General features: G+C 44.8%; 1 protein-coding gene and 1 pseudogene across 1 annotated transcript; both read left to right on the forward strand.

Annotated features, from left to right (window-relative positions):
- Nucleotides 1-1,327: 1,327 nt before the first annotated feature.
- On the forward strand, nt 1,328-2,878 carry LOC124666064. Its single transcript, XM_047203409.1, has one exon. It carries the CDS (start codon nt 1,328-1,330, stop codon nt 2,558-2,560), a length of 1,233 nt encoding a protein of 410 aa, XP_047059365.1. The 3' UTR covers nt 2,561-2,878.
- A 9,766-nt stretch (nt 2,879-12,644) lies between these two features.
- On the forward strand, nt 12,645-14,699 carry LOC124668173 (annotated as a pseudogene).
- The last annotated feature ends 3,800 nt before the right edge of the window (nt 14,700-18,499 follow it).

The raw sequence follows: 18,499 nt of genomic DNA on the forward strand, positions 1-18,499 counted from the left end.
CACGGAGGGGAGGAGGCCCAGCCGCTCCCACCTGCCCTGCCTAGGACTGCGACGCCTGCTCTTGCCGCTGACTGGTGGGGTCCACATGCAGTGGGTCCTCGTGGTAGGCAGGGGAGTTGGCTGGAACACTTCTACTGTTCTACTACTGCTCCTACTGCCTACTTGATGTTTTTGCTGTCATTTTATCCTTTTGTGGGGTTTAGGTTTGAATGAGTTATTATATAAAAATCAATATTTGTCTATGTTTCTCTTTTACCATTAATACAAGCATAAACCGCAATAAAACTTATTCGAAAACATCAATGTTAGAAAAAAAGTCTTGCACTTAAAAAATACCATGCCCTAGGTACTGCTTGCTCAAATAAAAACCTAGACTCAAAGAAGAGACAGAAGGAGAGAGCGAGATACAGAGAGAGATAGAGCTAGAAGGATGAGAGGAAGAGTAAAAGAGAGGAAGAAGGGGTGGAGAGAGAGTTCAAATATGCATGCCTCGAACAATCTCTTTACGGGTGACCCTGTCTACACCCACATGAATGTCTTACCTTCCTCCTCGTCATTCTCATGATTTTTCTTCCACCAAGACCGACATCACCATGCCTCCTCCCTCTCCCCTCGATCTGCAACCATCGCCATTACTTGCCAACCGAGACGGCTTGGGAGGCATGGCAGAGAACGCCACCGATGAACAATGACTTTAGTGGTGCAGAGGTGGGACTTGACCAGGCAACTATGGCAAGATAGCCAAGGGCAACTATGGCAACGGGGCCAAACCAAATCTTGGGCGCGACGGTCTTTTCCCGCTCTGCGAGGAGCTGCGACGCCTCTTCTCCACATCCCAATGAGGGAAGTGCTTCTTAGTCCAAATCAGTTGTGGACGAGATGCCCGCAAGGTTAGAACTGTAAGGACATGTAGAATGATGATATCTTAGGTGTACCGTGTATGAAGATGTAGGAAATATAAAGTTGAAAAAAGTGTGCCTTCTTCTAATTGGAAGATTATTCTTAGCAACAATCTCCCTCACCAGGTATCTAGATATGCTGATTACCAAACACAAGATTAAGAAATAACTCATTGCATATCGATTTTTTTGCTATATCTAGATTACATGGGGATTAAAATGAGAGGGTCAGTATTACTATTTTTGTCTATAAACAATGTCATAAATTTGTCTCTAATTTAGATAAGTCTCGGACATTTTTTATGGACAGATGGGCCATGCTCGCCACGTTATTGCTGGAAAATTCTTTCTTTTTTCTGCACAGGATAAAATCTCCTCGCGTTGTGCTCTACTCCCGCAGAAACCAAACCCTTGCAAAATCCCCCAAAATGTGCGGCGATAGACTGACGCCGGCGGCCGCATCGGTGGCGGCGGTGCTCCGCGACGACGACCTCCTCCGCGAGATCTTCCTCCGCCTCGGCTTCCCCAACTACCTCGTCCGCTCCGCCCTCGTCTCCAAGCGGTGGCTCTTCCAAATCTCCGACCCGGCCTTCCTCAGCCGCTTTCGCGACCGCCACCCACCCCGCCTCCTCGGCATCTGCGTCGGTTATCCAAGCCTGTATCAGTTCGTGCCTCTCCCTCAGCCCCCGGAGCTCACCGCCGTCTCACGACGCGCGGCCGCCTCCTGCAACGACGCCTTTGCCGCCGTGAGAGGTCAGTGTATCAAGCACTGCCGGAACGGCCGCCTCATCACCGGGTTCTTCCATGACGCCAGATTCAGGTACTCTCTCCTGTCGCCGCTGCTCGCGGAGCAGCTTGTAACCGTCCTCCCGCCGACCCCAGTGTCCCGCCGTGACTGGAAGGTTCGCCCTCAGAAAGCATTCACTGAGATTTTCCTACCCGAGGATGGGGGCAGCGATGGCATCACCTTGGTGAATCTCTGGAGTGTTGGGGGAAATGTCTCTGCGGAATTGTACGTCCTGCGATCCGGCGGATGGGGTGTCCCTGCCACCGCGGCGACAGAGCTAGAGCTCCCGGACGAGCAGCACGGTGCAACCTTCCTCAAAGCAATGCTGCCACCAGTCCACGCCAAGGTCTTCTTGGTGACCACTTTTGGGTATACACTGGTTCTTGATTTGGCCACTGCAAGCTTCTTCACCCTTGAGCTCCCTGTTGGAGTGGGGCACAATTACAATATCTCATGTGCAGATGGTTCCGGGCTCTATCTTGTCAATGTGGATGGGTTTGAGCTCAGTGTGTGGCTCTATCAGATGACAGGCGGCGACAATCATGCAGGCGGCTGGCTGCTGGTGGACACATTTTGCATCCTGGATGCATGCAGACGTGTTGCGGCTGACAGTTGGGTGCCAAAAAATGGCGATTTCTTTGGTGTTCTTGCAGTCGGGGAGAACGCTGAGTTTGTATTCTTGGATCATGTGGCAAGTGGTGTTCTCTTTTATATTCATCTGAGGAGCAGGCTGGCTGAGAAGGTCTATCAGAGGAGGGCAAGTGGAGCAGGTCTTGCTTATTCGGTGCTTCGCCACATACGTTGCTCTCCCTTTATGATGAGCTGGCCGCCTATCTTCCCGGCTCTGAGCGGAGGACCTGATCAACAGGAATGAACCACATTGTGTTTGATCCTTGTTATATCTTCACTGGGTATGACTTCTATGACAGAACGCTATCTATGTTTGGATCATGAGGTGGTGGAAATTGATGAGGAAGCTAAACTATTTGGTAGGATTCGATTGCATGCCATCTGACTTACTAATGTAAGCCACTTTACCGTGTTGAATTCCTCTTTTTAGTCTGAACCATCTTAATATGCATAGTATCTGTCAGTAGTATCCAAACAGTAGGCATAGCTATATCCGCTGTTTGTCTCTCTGCATGTAATTGCTACCAAGTTGGTTGACAATTAATAAGCTTAGCAATGCAAATATGTGTAGTCTGGTGTCACTGTCGTACAACACATATGTGCTGCAGTCATGTAACGTGGATATTAAGAACCTCCATTCATTTCATTAAAAATATTGAAGTTTCCAGAAGTGTACAGTAAGAGAACCAGGAGAATTGCACTGAATTTTGTAAAAATTGACTTCAGTATGTATAAAATGATGCCGCTGCCAGGGCACCAGGCCACCACATCTTGGACCCATTGACCCTGCCGCATTGCCTGTGCCAAAATAGATAATTGACGTCCAGTTTCAGTCCTCGTGGTTCTTGTTTCGCAGACTCTTCCTTGAGGTTGATGATAATTCAGAGGCATCCATCTCTTTACCCTTCTCACCCTCCTCTACAGCCATGTCAAACGCTATAGCCGGGGGTGGCATCGCATTGATTCTGCTGAGCCGGCAGAAGACGTTCTCAGCTGTCCACTGTTGTCGGTGGTAGCTCCTTTGAAGTTTTTTCAGGGGCTGGGGTTTCTCATTTAAACAAATAAGTTGCTCTGCTTTACATGTTTTTCTTCTTATTGGGGGAAAGTTACGAAACAAAACTATCTGAGCTGGGAATAAAACCCAAGGTTCGAACTCGGGTGGGCAGCGTGCGCTCCCGCACACCTAGCCACCAGACCGACGGTCTGTTCTCACAATGTGCAGGTTAAACTTCCAGTAACAGCAATGCAAAAGGTATTGCAGAATACCAAGTACTAACCTGTATATTCCACTAATATATGTCGTATAATCGGGATCTAGATGCCCAATACTTTCAGAACAAGATGATGTTTACAGCAGCACAAAAGGTAAGAGTAAAATACCTGTAAGCACAAAAGGTAAAGTAGAATTCCAACCTGTACTCCACTACATAGGGAAACCTTTCGTCCTGGAGTATTGTGTTTGGTCAGAGAGTTTCCCTCTTCAAACCAGGTTTATAAAGGGGGAGGTCTGAATGGAAGCATATACTGGTTTATACAGTGGTGAATTGCAGAATAATTTCGATCACGTAATCGACCTATGCCAATGGTAGCCCACTGCTTATAATTATGGCTAGCGGCTATACCTACAATTATGTCTACATGCAATATTTGTACTTTGAAGATTCTTTTATAACCGTTTAGTATATGCTCTTCTATCTGGTGTTCTTATTTTTGACCACTAATATGCCCAAAACTGTTTACAAACATCTGTTTCGTTTGGATGTTTGCATTGGGGTCCTAGACATTGTATTGGGTTGAATGTCTAATACCCAGGATATTGATATTGAGAGTGAATGTCAATATTTTTGTTTGGATGTGTTAGATATTCGAAACTCAAACTAGATATTGAAGTTGAATGCAAAATGTTATTTGGATGGTAAAAATGATGAATTGTATTTCTATGAGACTTTTATCGTTATACAGTTATGTACATGAGTTCAGAAAAAGATGAGAACAACACTAGCAAATTGGTATGTGCGGAGGCTGTACATGAGTTCAGAACAAAACATCAGGCGAAATTTACACAAGTACTAAACCTGTCCACGATTTCAGAAGAAAAGAGCAGCAAAAAAGATGTGCTCTGCTGGTGCTCCGGCTGCTTCTTGGTCGACGGGAGGCCATTCGATCCTCAACTGCTGAGCTCTGCCACGCCGTTCGCTGCCACTCGCTGCCGTCTGCTGCGAACCCGCAACGGAGCAGGTCAACGGCTGTTGCACTCTCTGTTCGCCACGGCGATGGAGGGAGTGACAACCGGAGAAGCTGTATTTTTGGGTAATTTACCGGCCCATCCCAGAACTTCCCGATCCGGTAAGCGTCATCCTCGCGTATCCTCACACACGAGGGTACCCCGTGTTTCTGGTCGTGGAAAAGGGAAGAGAGACGCGACGGGCGACGGGCGACGGCGGCCGACAGAGCCGACGACGGCGGGGAAAGGAGACGGCGGCGGGCAAATCAAGACGGCGCCGATGAGATCCTCCTCCGGCGACTGGTCCCTGGTGAGTCCTCGCGTCTCCTCCCCTTTTCCCCTCCTCCCTAGCTAGGGTTTCTTGGGGTCGCTGCCGTCCGCGACCGGGAGCTCGTATTCGCCGTCGCCGCTGATGAGGCCATGCCAGATCGACGCGCAGCCATCGGCCACGATCTCGGGCACCCCGTCCTCGCTGACGCCGCGGGTGGAATGCCAGGTGGGGCACAACCCCGATCTCTGGAGGTTCAGCGCGGCCTCCCTAGCCGTCGGGAAGCAGCTGTTGTGCGGGTCAAGGACCGTCTCCATGGCCTCTTTTGTGGCCGCCAGTAATTTAGTTGTTGCTGTTCGTCAGTAATCTTGTTCGATCATAGAACATTGCATTCATTTGCTTAGCCGATACTACTAGTACTTTACTTAAACTCGTTTCTTACTACTGGGCTGGCTGCTAAGTGGCGAGTGCTAGTCAGCGTGTGCCCGCCATCCTAGCTAGCAAACACAGCAAAGATCTGACTACAACTCTGCCCAGAAACCAATGGACCAGTTACAAGGAAAGGCAAGGGATTACATTTTCAAGAGATTACGTACGCATTCCGACATTCAGTATACAATATATACAATCATGACCGAACTAGAGCACCTGTATTGTGGCACATTTTTCAATCAGTTTATTAATACCTTGTTTGATCAACCGTGACAAGAAGGCTAATTAGTAGCCTTGAGTTGACTTGTCTGTGCAACCATCCATGCCTACCTTAAATAGCTTCTACTACTTTTACTTGTCTGTGCAACCACCGGATGATTTCTGTTGGCTATTAGGAAAAGCATTAGTTGCTAAGCTAAATTTAAGTTTTACTTGTTTGTTCTGTTTTTATATAACTGGGTGATCAGACTGCTGCTTCTACCGTCCTACAAACTGCTGCTAGATACTTGTTGTTTAAAAAATATTCCAGTCTATAATAAGTCTATAAAAAATGTTGGTGAAAGAATGGACAAGAAGGCAACTGGTGTACCAAAGAAAATTCCTCCAAAGGAATTAAAGAAGCCTATCAAGAGCGATGAATCTTAGCTCTGTAAGACAAAGTGATTACTCTGTATTCGAAAATGGCATGGTGTGGATCGCCAAGTGGTATTCCTGATAGAATCTTAGCTCCATCCATGCCTACTTAAATAGCTTCTACTACTTTTACTTTGATTTTTCACATCTGATATGTGCAAACTTACAACATGTATCATTCACTGTGCTTTTCAGTTTTGCCTTTAGTTGCTCATGTAGTATGTCAGTAGAGTTTGTTGGTGCAAGGAATTGTAAGCAGTATCTGGATTCCACTGCATGGAACTTATCAGTGGGATAATGCACATGTAGTAGTACCCTCTCATCAACCAAAGTAAATAAAACTGGTGTGCATCATACTCCCTTGTCTCCATGTACTCTGGATTCCAGTTAGCTGACACTTCATGGGTTTTCAGGTTTAGTAAGCCCTAGTTTGGGAATTTGGTGTTGATTGCAGTTTTGTGCATACAGAGAACTCTAATGCGCCAATGCTACCAGATTCCGTATGTCAATTTATTTTCACTTCAGCTTTAGGTATCCTATTTCTTTATTCTTCAGTCTGGAACTTTCTGTCAGAATGGAAGAACTATTGAACTTTTGCATTAGGATTTTCCCTTTTAACATCTGTAGAAAACAACCAAGTGAAACTCTTATGTTTGGAACTTTGGATTGGCTAGGATTTCTCAGCACACATTTATTGTTTACCATATATATACATTCTGTAGGAAGTCAAAGTTTGGCTTGGCGAATTGATCCACTGATTCAGGCTCTCTTTTAGATGCACGTTCATACTTATGTATGGCAACCTGAAAAATAGTTAAAACCGTGCATAAATAATGCACATTGTTGTGTGTTCTTTATGTCACCCTTGAAATCAGTTAGCACTGTACTGTGGCACATTTTTAGTTTGGTTCCACTTCATAAATCCTTGCCACTGTCTAGGAAGGATGTTTAAACCTGACCTAACCTGATCACTAGAATATTGGCATACATAAAAGGGGTTGCCTGGAGCTCATGGTGGTGTCCTTTGTACTGCCAGGCTGACGGAGGATTACCAAATAATTCTGAATAATGTGATTTATAATTTTTTCCCTACTGGTAGACCATTTTGGCTATGATGTGCAATATCATTTGAATGGTTTTCGACCGGTGAATAGCATGAGCTCGACATGAATCTGTGCCCTGAAGCCAACTTTTGGCGTGTATGTAAATTATAAGAATGCTCCCTAGTTGCAGTGTATGTAAATTATAAGAATGCTCCCTAGTTGCAGTCACTGTACATTTGAACTATTTGTAAGTGATGTATCAGTACTAAATTTTACCTCTGCGTGTATTTGTAGCTGGAGGTCCTTTGGTGGCGGTGGCGTGGTTTCCGGCGTTCGGCGGCGAGCGCGACATGACTTCTAATGTTCTGTCAAACTGTATGACAATGATCTGTCAAACTGTATGACAATGAGTTTATGGCGACGGTTGCTCATCTGTTGGGTCAAGCATTTATTTATATGTGTTTTCTTGTTTGAGAAAATCGCATGACAAATTTGCATGACACGAAGTTTATGTTAAAGCCGAAGTTTTTAATTTAGTTATTATCCATTATCACTTCTTGGGATTCAAAGATTGAGTTTTTACTATCTGATCACAATCCTCTCATATCCCCTCTCATCCCCAAAAACAAAATAACTAGAGGCTGTGGGGGAGGGTGTGGGGAAATGAGGGGAAATTAGGGAAAAAATAGGGATTTGGTGAAACGGGGGTTTTCACCCAATCCCCTCTCATCCCCAAACCTCCAGGGGATGAAAATACTCTAGGTTCAGTGGGGATTAGTGGGGATAATACTCTAGAGTATTGGGTGAATCTCTGCTGTCACCCAATCCTCATAAAACCCCATCCCCAATCTACTAGGTAGGGATAGAGTATTGGGAATTGAAAAAATTACACTAAAATTTGGGAAAAAGTGGGAATAAGTGGGAATGATAAGTGGGAATAAGTGGGGATGATAAGTGGGAAAAATTACACTAAAATTTGGGAAAAAAATACAATATATTCTTGTACTAAGTGAAGATGATAATATATGAAGCCCACCATTCAGGATGACAATTTAATCTTTTCGTACAACCTCAAATAAGCGACTCAACTTTATCTAGAGACGATGTATGTAGAGAGAAGTCTAATTTACCCCCTAAACTCGTCTTAAAGTTCAGATTACAACCCTCAACTTTATTTTAGTTAAACTTTCAACCCTAAACTCTAAAAACCGTTCAGAATTATCCCTGGCACTGTCTTAAGCTGGTTTTCTTGTCACGTAATATATTGTATTGGTAAAATAGTGCTTACATGTATTGTATTGACAATATGGAGAGAGAAAGGGCACAGTATACGAAGAGAGAGAAAGTACATGTACCATGTATGCTGATGAGTTGGCACAGTATATCGGAAGGAAAAAACGGCTAACTGTCGAGAAAAACTGGTGAAACATGTCAAAAAGGGTAGAAGGTTCAATTCTAAACGGTTTTTAGAATTCAAGATTGAAAAATGAACCAAAGTAAAGTTAAGGATTGTAATCTGAACTTCGAGACGAGTTTAGGGGGTAAATTGGACTTCTCTCATGTGTGTACATCTCAGTTATTTCCGAATGGAGGGAGTACTAAAGTTCGCTATATTAATCTTGATCTGTTATTACCAACCTTCTATTTCTTATCCGTATTTCTAAATTCTAGAGCAAGATTGCATGTTTGTTCAGCTGAGGCAATGTCGGCCCTATACACAAGTCACAATTTACATTAAGCTATGTTTATATATTCATAAAACATCCCATACAGCTAACAAGAAGTGTGAGCGGATCAACAATTTTTTTCCCTACAGCTGTTTAAATTGCTTGATCCTGATAGTAGAATTTCTTTGTTCACCCTCTGTTGTTGATGAGAAAAAAGACTTACTTTGGCTTTTTTTTTCCTTCCTAAAATATAAAATAATATTAAATTAAGCAGATGAGATGCCAAATATAGGACGGAGTTATTTTGCCAAGCTGCCTTTTTTGTTCCGAAGATAAAGAAAGACGGTAAAGCTCTGCTGATTAGAAAGAGTGCCATCAGGATCAAGCAGAGCTGAACCTTATCCCCTCCCCGCCTCTGTAGCAGTCTAGCAGAGGAGATAGGCGTTTTTTGGGCGTCTCCGTCAATCCACCGTGCGCGCCGCCGAGTCGCGGGATTCCTCTCCTCCGCCGGCCGCTTCGGCGGCGGGAGGGTGAGGGATCCCCGGCTCCGGCTTGTATATACGGTAGGGTAGGGTGGAGTTCTCGCCGGCGTCGCTCTGGAGGAGTTGGTGCTGCTGGTGGGTGGTTTGGTGTCGGGGCGACCTTCTCCGGTGGTGGAGCCCCTAGGGGCTCGTCGTCGTCGCGCTCGACTTGCGGGGGCTCGAGGCCCGGCGTGGTGCTTGAGTCCTTCGGCCTCCGTCGGATCTGTGCTGGCGGCGGATCTGGCGGCCGGAACTCAGAGCTGGGCATGCCCGGTGGCTCCTCTCTGCATGGTGGAGAAGACGGCTACGGCAAGGTGGAGAAGATGGAGCGGGAGGGCACTCGCCGTGCTCGTTCATCGGTACAAGCTCCGTCGCTGCGCGGCGGACGGGCCTTTGCGGCGGTCTTCTTCAAGAGAGGTGCTCTCGGGGCGTGGTGAGAAGGGGGACGGCGGCCTTCGTCGCCATTGCCGGTGGAGCTGCTGCGGTTTGCTCTGGCTCTGTATCCCCTACGTATGATGTGGTGTATTTCGTTTCTGTACTATGTACTTTGTACATGGTATTATGTTGAATATACGTGGGCTTTCAAAAAAAAAAAAAAAAGAGTGCCATCAGAAGCACCTCCTCTGTCGTTCCATCCAAACCCGACACATCGAATGTGATGTGATGCAGGGCTTTAGCATTGCTCCTCATAATTTGATCACTACTCTCGCTTCTGCGGAAGTGGTCAGGTGGCAAGCGAGCTTCAAGGAGACTCAGTCGGTGTTCAGCGATGGGAAATTTCAGAGTAGTAGTGTTTTTTTTTTTGAACATCAGAGTAGTAGTGTTGGTTTGGTGGTTACAGCGAGTTCTGAAAGATGACTACGTTTGTCCAGAAAATGTAAGACGAGATAGTCAATTGTGATAGTTACGGAAAAATAATTGGTCTCAGTCGGTGTTAATGCTACCAAGAGTAGACATATGAGATACTAACCATTTTCCAAATGTTTGTATATATTTACCTAGTGTATGAATTTCACATAATTTTCTATTTTCCATGCAACATTTTCTGAATCTTGATGAAATTAACCTTTTTGTGATTACGTGGTCATGAACTTTACTATGATCAACACAATTTAGTAATTTATTGTGCTAGCACTGAATTTGTTTTTATTTTAAGTAGTATTGATATAAGCTTGCAACTGAATATGGATTATTTTTCATTTAATTAGTACACCAGATCTTTCAGCGGTCAATTGATACGCGCAGTTGCACTTATGCCGATGTGGTAGCTAATTAAGGAGGAGAGAGAAGATTAGACTACTCCCTCCGTCCCGGTTCATACAGCCTAATCTGAAAAAACATTTGGCCATAATACCTTCCATTAATGCCTGCATGAATTTAAGTACAAGTAGTAACCCCCTCTAAGTACAAGGAGTAACATAGGTGGATACTGTATCATAGCGTATGTCATGAGAAAAGTTAATGCTAAACAAATCTTCTGCACAAATTTGCATTGAGATTCTAAAAAGCAATAAATATAGCATGACTATAATACTAGTTCATGATACTAACCACTATAGAGATAGTACCATACACAAGTATCATATGCATGATACTACTACATGATACTTACCACTTTGACTGTAGTGAAGATTTGGTACACATGAGCACGAGTGATCTCATTTTTCAAATAAATCAAAATCATATTTTTGTAAAATATCAATTTCAAATACTAGCTACACAAAAATGAAGTCTGGACCAAGATTCCAGAGTTCGAAACCCTAATTCTATACCCAAAAGCCTCAACTTTGTGACCACGTTTGGTCCAGTTCAGAAGCTTACCATATACGGCCGGGGAACCTCCTTCCGGCCGTCGACGAGGCGGCATCTGCTCCTCCTCCGACAATGGTTGCTGCGCCTCTGCTCCTCCCTCCAAAGAAACCCGGCGATGGCGTCGCCGTGCTCTCTCCCGACCTGCTCTCATCGTTCCCTCTCCTCCTCCTCTTGTCCTCGGAATGATCGGGAAGGTCACACAGAGAGGCGTAATGAGGGGGAAGTGGTAGTGGAGGAGGGCTGGTCCGGCGATGCAAAGGAAAAAAACAGGGGCTTTCCGGAAAATAACCCGCGGAGCAGTCGAGGTAAGACACATCCATCCTGCCAGGTGGGACCCGCACCGTGCCACGTCAGCAAATACACACCGCCTCCTCCTCGCGGTGACCGTACAAAATCAGCCCAACGTCTTTAATTACCATGCCATCGTAATTGCAAAGTATGGTGACTAATTCGAGCCCCACCGACAAGTTTGTTAAAATGTTCATGCATTTTATTCAAAATACATTATCAGTCCTTATACTTGTGCTTGTAGCTCGATTTAGTCCTCATACTTACAATTTGCAGAATTTTATGCACGTACTTGTGAAGTGGGCTCGATTTAGTCCTAAACCAGTTTTGTCGTCGAAATTGCGTTGACGTGGAGGACACATGGACATTGGCCCCACTCGGAAAAGAGCAGATGCCCTAAAAATTGCATATAACCCCTCCTAAATTTGTCCATTACGATTGGTCAATCTCCCACCATGTTACTTATGCAAAAACCTCTCATTAATTATTTAAAATCAGTAATTTTTCAAATCCCTAAATCCAACTTTATTTCTCCCGTAAATTACCAATCATATTAATAAGCACACACATGTCATTTCTACTCTACATAAATAATCCTAAAGTCGTCTTTTTTGAAGAAAAAAAAAGCCGGAACATGATTCGAGGTGAGAACTAGCTTACTGCAACAAGGCGGCGGTTCCCCTTTATGGTGGCAGATGTGAGCCATTGCCGATGCGATCAACGCCACCGCTGGTGTCCTTTCCCTTCCTCGATAAGTCGCTAAAGCTCCGATCGAGTGTTCGCCACCACCGTTGCCTTCCCATGCTTCCCTCTCTGCCGCCTTCTTTTTCCCTCCCTCGCACATAACAAAACTCCCTGGAACTAAAATAGCTTGAGGGTGTTGATTAATTGACTAGATGCGGAGGGTGCGATCTTAAGTTCTATATGCGAGAGGGGCTACGTGCAAATTTCTAGGGTGGATGCTCTCCTATGAGCGGGACCCACATCCACGTGTCGTCCATATCAACGCAATTTTAATGGCAAACCTGGTTTAGGACTAAATCGAATCCAATTGACAAGTAAGTGCGTAAAATTCTGCAAATTGCATGTATGCCGGAGATCCCGTATGAGGGCCGGCATCGAGGCGGCGCCGCTGTAGGTGCGAGGGACGACGATGAGGCGAATGCCACAACGGAGGCTGGACGGGGATTTTTTGGTGTAGGTTAGGGTTTCCTCCGGATTTGGGATATTTATACCGAGATCTGCCAGGACCACGTAGTAATACGATGAAAGTGGAGGGTTCTTTTTGCAAAAATGTCGAGCACGAATCTCCAACAGCTTCAGACAGAGCAGATTAGGTGCGGACGCCATAAAGGTCCGCTCCTTGTATTTATCGTCGCTTTTGCTCTGCTCCCGCAGCAGCAACGGAACCCTTCCTTTCACACTGTAAAATCCCCCCAAATGGACGGCGATAGACAGCCGCCGGCGGCCGCATCGGTGGTGGCCGTGCTCGGCGACGACGACCTCTTCCGCGAGATCCTCCTTCGCCTCGGCTTCCCCAACTACCTCGTCCACGCTGCCCTCGTCTCCAAGCGGTGGCTCCTCCACGCCTCCGATCCGGCCTTCCTCCGCCGCTTCCGCGACCGCCACCCGCCCCGCCTCCTCGGCTTCTTCGCCGGCTATACCGGACGGTATCGGTTCGTTCCGCTCCCTCAGCCCCCCGATCTTGCCGCCCTCGCACGCCGCGCGGCCTCATCCTTCGACGACGCCTTCGCCCTCAATGATACGGAAATCATGCACTGCCGGAACGGCCGCCTCATCATCATGAACTTGCACACCGGCAGGTACTCTCTCCTGTCGCCTCTGCTCGCTGGGGATCCGGCAGTCGTCGTCCCATTGACCCCACTCATCGAGATTTTCCTACCCGAGGATGGGGGCCGCGACGGCATCACCTGGGTGCATGTCTGGAGGGCCGGGCGAAAAATCTCAGCGGAGGTCTACGTCCTCGGATCCGGCGGATGGGGCGCCCCTACGACCGCGGTGACAGAGATAGAAGTAGAACTCCCGTATCCTGGAACGTTCCTTCATCAAATGCTACCACCCGTCCATGGCAAGGTCTTCATGGTGACCAGCACTGGGTACACCCTGGGTCTAGATTTGGCCACGACAAGCTTCTTCACCCTCGAGCTCCCAGTTGGAGTTGGGGACAACACCTACATGCTCTCACATGTGGAGGATTCTGGGCTCTATCTTGTCAGCACTGACGGGTTTCATCTCAATGTGTGGCTCCATCGGATGACGGACCACGATGGGGGTGAAGACTGGCTGCTAGTCGACACATTTTGGGTGTCCCGGGATGGACATTTTGTTCAGGTTACTGCAGTTGGGGACAACGCCGAGTTTGTGTTTTTGGATCATAGAGCAAGCGGTGTTGTCCTTTATGTTCATCTGAGGAGCAGGGTGGTTGAGAAGATCTATCAGAGGCCGGCATTTGATAGCCTTGATTACTGGGGGCTTGGCTACATAGGTTGCTCTCCCTTTATGATGAGCTGGCCACCTATCTTCCCAGGCTCTGGACGGAGGACATGATCAACAGGGATGATCCTACTGTGTTTGATCTTTACTGTGTGTTCACTGGGTATGACTTCTATAGCAGAAAGTTCTGTATGTTTATATCATGAGGTGATTGAAATTGATGAGGAATCAAAAAAATTCGGAAGGTTTCAACTGCATCCTATCTGACTAATTAATGTATGCCACTTTACTCTTGTTAGTTTGAACCATTTTAGTATGCATAGTATCTGTCGGTAGTATTCAAGTATTCAAACAGTAGGCATAGTTATATCTGCTATTTGTCTCTCTGCATGTACTTGCATGTTTACAATGGTAAAATTGCAGAGCTGCAAGGTTACAACTGTCTCCATAATATAAGCCAACTGCACAATGTGTAGGTTAAAATTCCAGCAATGCAAAAGGTAATGCAGAATACCAAGTACTAACTTGTATATTCCACTACTATATGTCATATAATCGGGAGTTAGATGCCTATTACTTTGATAACAAGATGATGTTCAGGTTAAAAGTTCCAGCAGCACAAAAGGTGGAGTACAATACCTGTATTTCACTACATAGGGATACCTTTCGGCCTAGAGTATTGTGTCTGCTAAGAGTTTCCCACTTTAAACCAGGTTTATACAGGGGACCTCCTGTGTCACTCGATCCAAACCTGACACATCTGAATGTGATGTGATGCAGGGCTTTAGTATTACTCCTCCCAATTTGATCACTACTCTCGCTTACGTGGAAGTGGACAGGTGGCAAGCGAGCTTGAAGGAGAGTCAGGGTGGTGACAAACTCGTAAGACGACTGAGAGCTCAGCGATGGCAAATTTCAGATTATTAGTGTTGGTTTGGTGGTTACAGCTAGTTCTGAAAGATGACTATGTTTGTGCAGAAAATGTAAGACGAGATAGTCAATTGTGATAGTTACACAAAAAGAATTGGTCTCAGTTGTCACTTCGGTGTTACTGCTACCAAGAGCAGACATATGCGATAACCATTTCCCAATTTTTTTTATATATTTACCTAGTGTATAAACAAGTTGGGGTCATATCATCTGTAAATCAAGCTTTAAATTGTTCGTTTAGGTTGATAATATGAATTTCACATCGTTTTCTATATTCCACGCAATATTTTCTGAAGCTTGATGAAATGTACCTTTCTGTGATTACATGATGATGAACTTTATTATGATCAACACAATTTAGCAATTTCTTGTGCTAGCTAGCACTGAATTTTATTTATTCTAAGTACTAGTACTGATATAAGCTTGGAACTGAATATGGGATATCTTTATTTAATTTGTACACCAAATCTTTGTGAGGTGAGTTGATACGTGCATTTGCACTTACACAATTATTAGTGGGAATGAAATTTGCATCAAAAACTGCTTGATAGCTCAACCCAAGATCTTCCAAAGTTGTTGTAGCCTTTTCCAATCGTTTTTTCTACCGCTGGTCTTTACTAATCTTTGATTATTGATTGCTCAATTTAATATGCAAGAGGAATGAGTTATTAATATAAAACCTCCACTTTAAAACTTAAATTTACTCCCTCCTTGCTAAAATGTAATGCTGATAAATTTTTTTAAAAGTCAAACGATATAAATTTGACCAAGTATGTAGGAAAAAATATGAACATCTAGAATACCAAATGTATATCGTATGAAAATTTACATCATGAAGAATCTAATAGTGTTGATTTTGTATTCTAGATGTTAATATTTTTGTCTACATACATGGTCAAACTTGAGGTCATTTCACTTTTGAAAAATCTTATATGCACTATATTTTGGTAAGGAGGGAGTATCAAATACCAGCACTTTACGTTTGGAGACAGGACAAAACCCACCATATTTTCTTAAGTATTTGGCAGAAAACACTAAATATGAATTAAGCAAGAATTGACATGAAATCTGGCAGGTGGGACCCACCTATAATCTCATAGGACCTCAGCATCTTATTCTTACAGACAATATGTAGAGAACAAGCTGCTTCCTCTTTTATACGATGAAGCCGTCCTTCTGTCCTGATTTTCGGAAAGCCGATGGAAGCATCTGTTGTTGGTGCATTTCTCCTGTAAGATTAGGGGACCAGCAGCGCTGCGCATGCTCTTTATCACACATGCAGTCTCCTTTGATCTTTGCTTGCGTTTTCATCTCTGGTATTGATCCATAATACTCATCGTAAGCTACAAAAGAATCCACCTGACAGCTAGCTCCTTGTGCAAAACCTCCATACTCCTTGCATATATACATATACGTTAACATTATTGTTGTGGCCAGTTGCAAGCTGCTGACCACCCAAGCTAGAAACCATGCACTCTTCTGGTTCTCGTCAGAAGGAGATCCCGCTGCCAGAAGACAGGCTCAACCTCGCCATTGTCTGCACGGCCATAGTTTCCAAGGTTATGAACGGCCTGGGGACCTTGGCGACTATCTGGGCCACTGTCGTCCTGCTCGGCGGGTTCTCGGTCCTCATAAAACAGCAGGATTTTTGGTATGTCACCATCGTCGCCTTCGTCGAATCAATCGGGTATGTTGCAGCTGCCTGCTCATCTTTTCATAAGTTTTATGTAAGTGCTATCAGTTTCACAAAAATCACAAATTTAGGCTGGCAGGAGGCGGCAGGATATGCTAGTCTTTTTGAAACGATGCACAAGTAAAATGTGGGGTTGCATGAAGAATGTCAAAACTATAGTTCCTGCATAGTTTAGCCTAAAGCATGTCATTTCGAGGAAATTTTATATAGGAAGTTAGGGACTTGGTGAGCTGGCATTTTTCGGAGGCCATTCTCAGAATTTCTAGTACTACTTGAATTCATCATAATTCGTACGATCACCGGTGACGGAGACAGAACCCTTTCTTCACGATCACCTCTCGCTCCTCCTCATGTACCTGTTCGGTGTTATCTCTTATGGACACATATATATCTAGATATGCTAACGTTTTAGTGTATCAAACTACATTATAACAACCACATATATATATATATCTGAAAGAACTAATATTTTACTAAATCAAACTAGAGATAATAACAACAAAAAAAAACAAGCTGAGTGTGTGGTTCGGGCATTGAGAATTGGAGACCAGGCTAAGCCTAAAACCCTGGTCCCAATAACCAAAATGGAAACATGAACCCGAGAAGGGAGAGCATGCCCCGTGGTATATTGCAGTCAAACTTGGCACGCCACCCCGTGCTCATGTGCCTATCACGGCCCAGCAAGCAACCAACCCATTAACTGGCGAGTCGTACCGTGTCAGCTCACGTGCAGCCCGTATTGGCTGTTTTTCATCTCCAAGTGTGAAATTGCTCGAAAAATTGGGACAAAACAAAGAATTATAGGAAAATCAGAAAATAGTAATATAAGGCAAGATTTCACATGGGATAAAAAAATTGCTGCTTCATCAAAAAGCCTTAAAATTCCAAGGTAAGGAAAATAGTACACCGCTCTAATAATCTAAACTATGAGGTTGACCCTTGCTTATATGATTCATGTGGTGTCTCACCAAGTGGTGGTGCTTTCCTTCGTGCTAGTGCTGCATATTGACCTTTTGTTCGCATCTTTTGCATAGAGCTCTACACTTGTTGACCTCTGCACCACCTGGCTAGGGATGGGCATTCGGTCATGGATGACAATTCGGTTTTTCTATTTCAATCTATTTCAAATTTGGTCATAAAAAATGAAAACCAAAATATACTTGTTAGTTTCCAAGTGTTAAAAAATTTTGACAAAAAAATTTACATGTACGTCTCCATAATATATGTGTATTCGTCAAGTTTCACGAAAAAATGATATTTTTTGTAGTCTAAGCGAAAAAGAGAAAATTTATCTCGTGACAAGTCTTTGTTTCAGCATCGAATTTTGTCTTTTTTACACACGCCACATGACATATCGATTTTTCATGAAACCACTTTGTGAGCGTGTAGCACATGAAGATGTACGTGCGAAATTTTTCTTTCAATTTTTTTGACATTTTAAAATGTGTCTAACATGTATTTCAAACTAAAGGGAGCATACGCTCCCATGTGCCAAAACATCACTGCCAAGTTTGATCAACATTTAACAATACCACATCTCATCTCACGCACATCACAAAATTCTAAAGATTGGGATATTCTCACGTAAAATTTGGTTAGTTTGGTCTATCCAGTTACTTGAAATAAATGACCGAATTGACCAAACTAAATTTGGTCTATAAATTTTTTTACCTAATTTTTTATCGGTCATTTCGGTCTCAGTCTTTTCATATTCGGTCTCGGTCTTTTCTGTTTCGGTCTTCGGTCATCGGTTTTTTTGCCCAGTCCTACACCTGGCCCACCTCCAAAGTTCGAATTTCCCCGCCTCGGGCGTTCCCATGTACCTGTAGCGTGCCTAGCAGGCCGACACCTTAACGGGCCAAGTTGGGTTCGCACGCATGCTCGATGCCACAGGCCCATTGAGCCGCATGCCGGAGCGATTTCACGTGCTGGGCCGGCACGTCAAAAGCCCGGCCCTTTGGCCAGGTTTGATTTGCAGTATTTGCACTTTCCAATCCCGGCGTAGAGATGCAAAGAATATTGTGATAGAAACTATCCAAAAAAATCCCCTCGCCCCCAAAAGTTTCGGAATCTGCTGCAAGGAGAAATCGAGCGGCCGGAGATGGAAACGGCGGCACGGGAGGGGTTGAGCCTCGGCGCAAGGGAGCGGCGTCCGACCTCGTCCGCCGCTCGCCTACCCGTGGTGTGGTGGCTGCTGCCCCCGGAGGCGATTGTCGGC

The sequence above is a fragment of the Lolium rigidum genome, chromosome 6 (assembly GCF_022539505.1).
Source record: "Lolium rigidum isolate FL_2022 chromosome 6, APGP_CSIRO_Lrig_0.1, whole genome shotgun sequence".
Taxonomy (NCBI): domain Eukaryota; kingdom Viridiplantae; phylum Streptophyta; class Magnoliopsida; order Poales; family Poaceae; genus Lolium; species Lolium rigidum.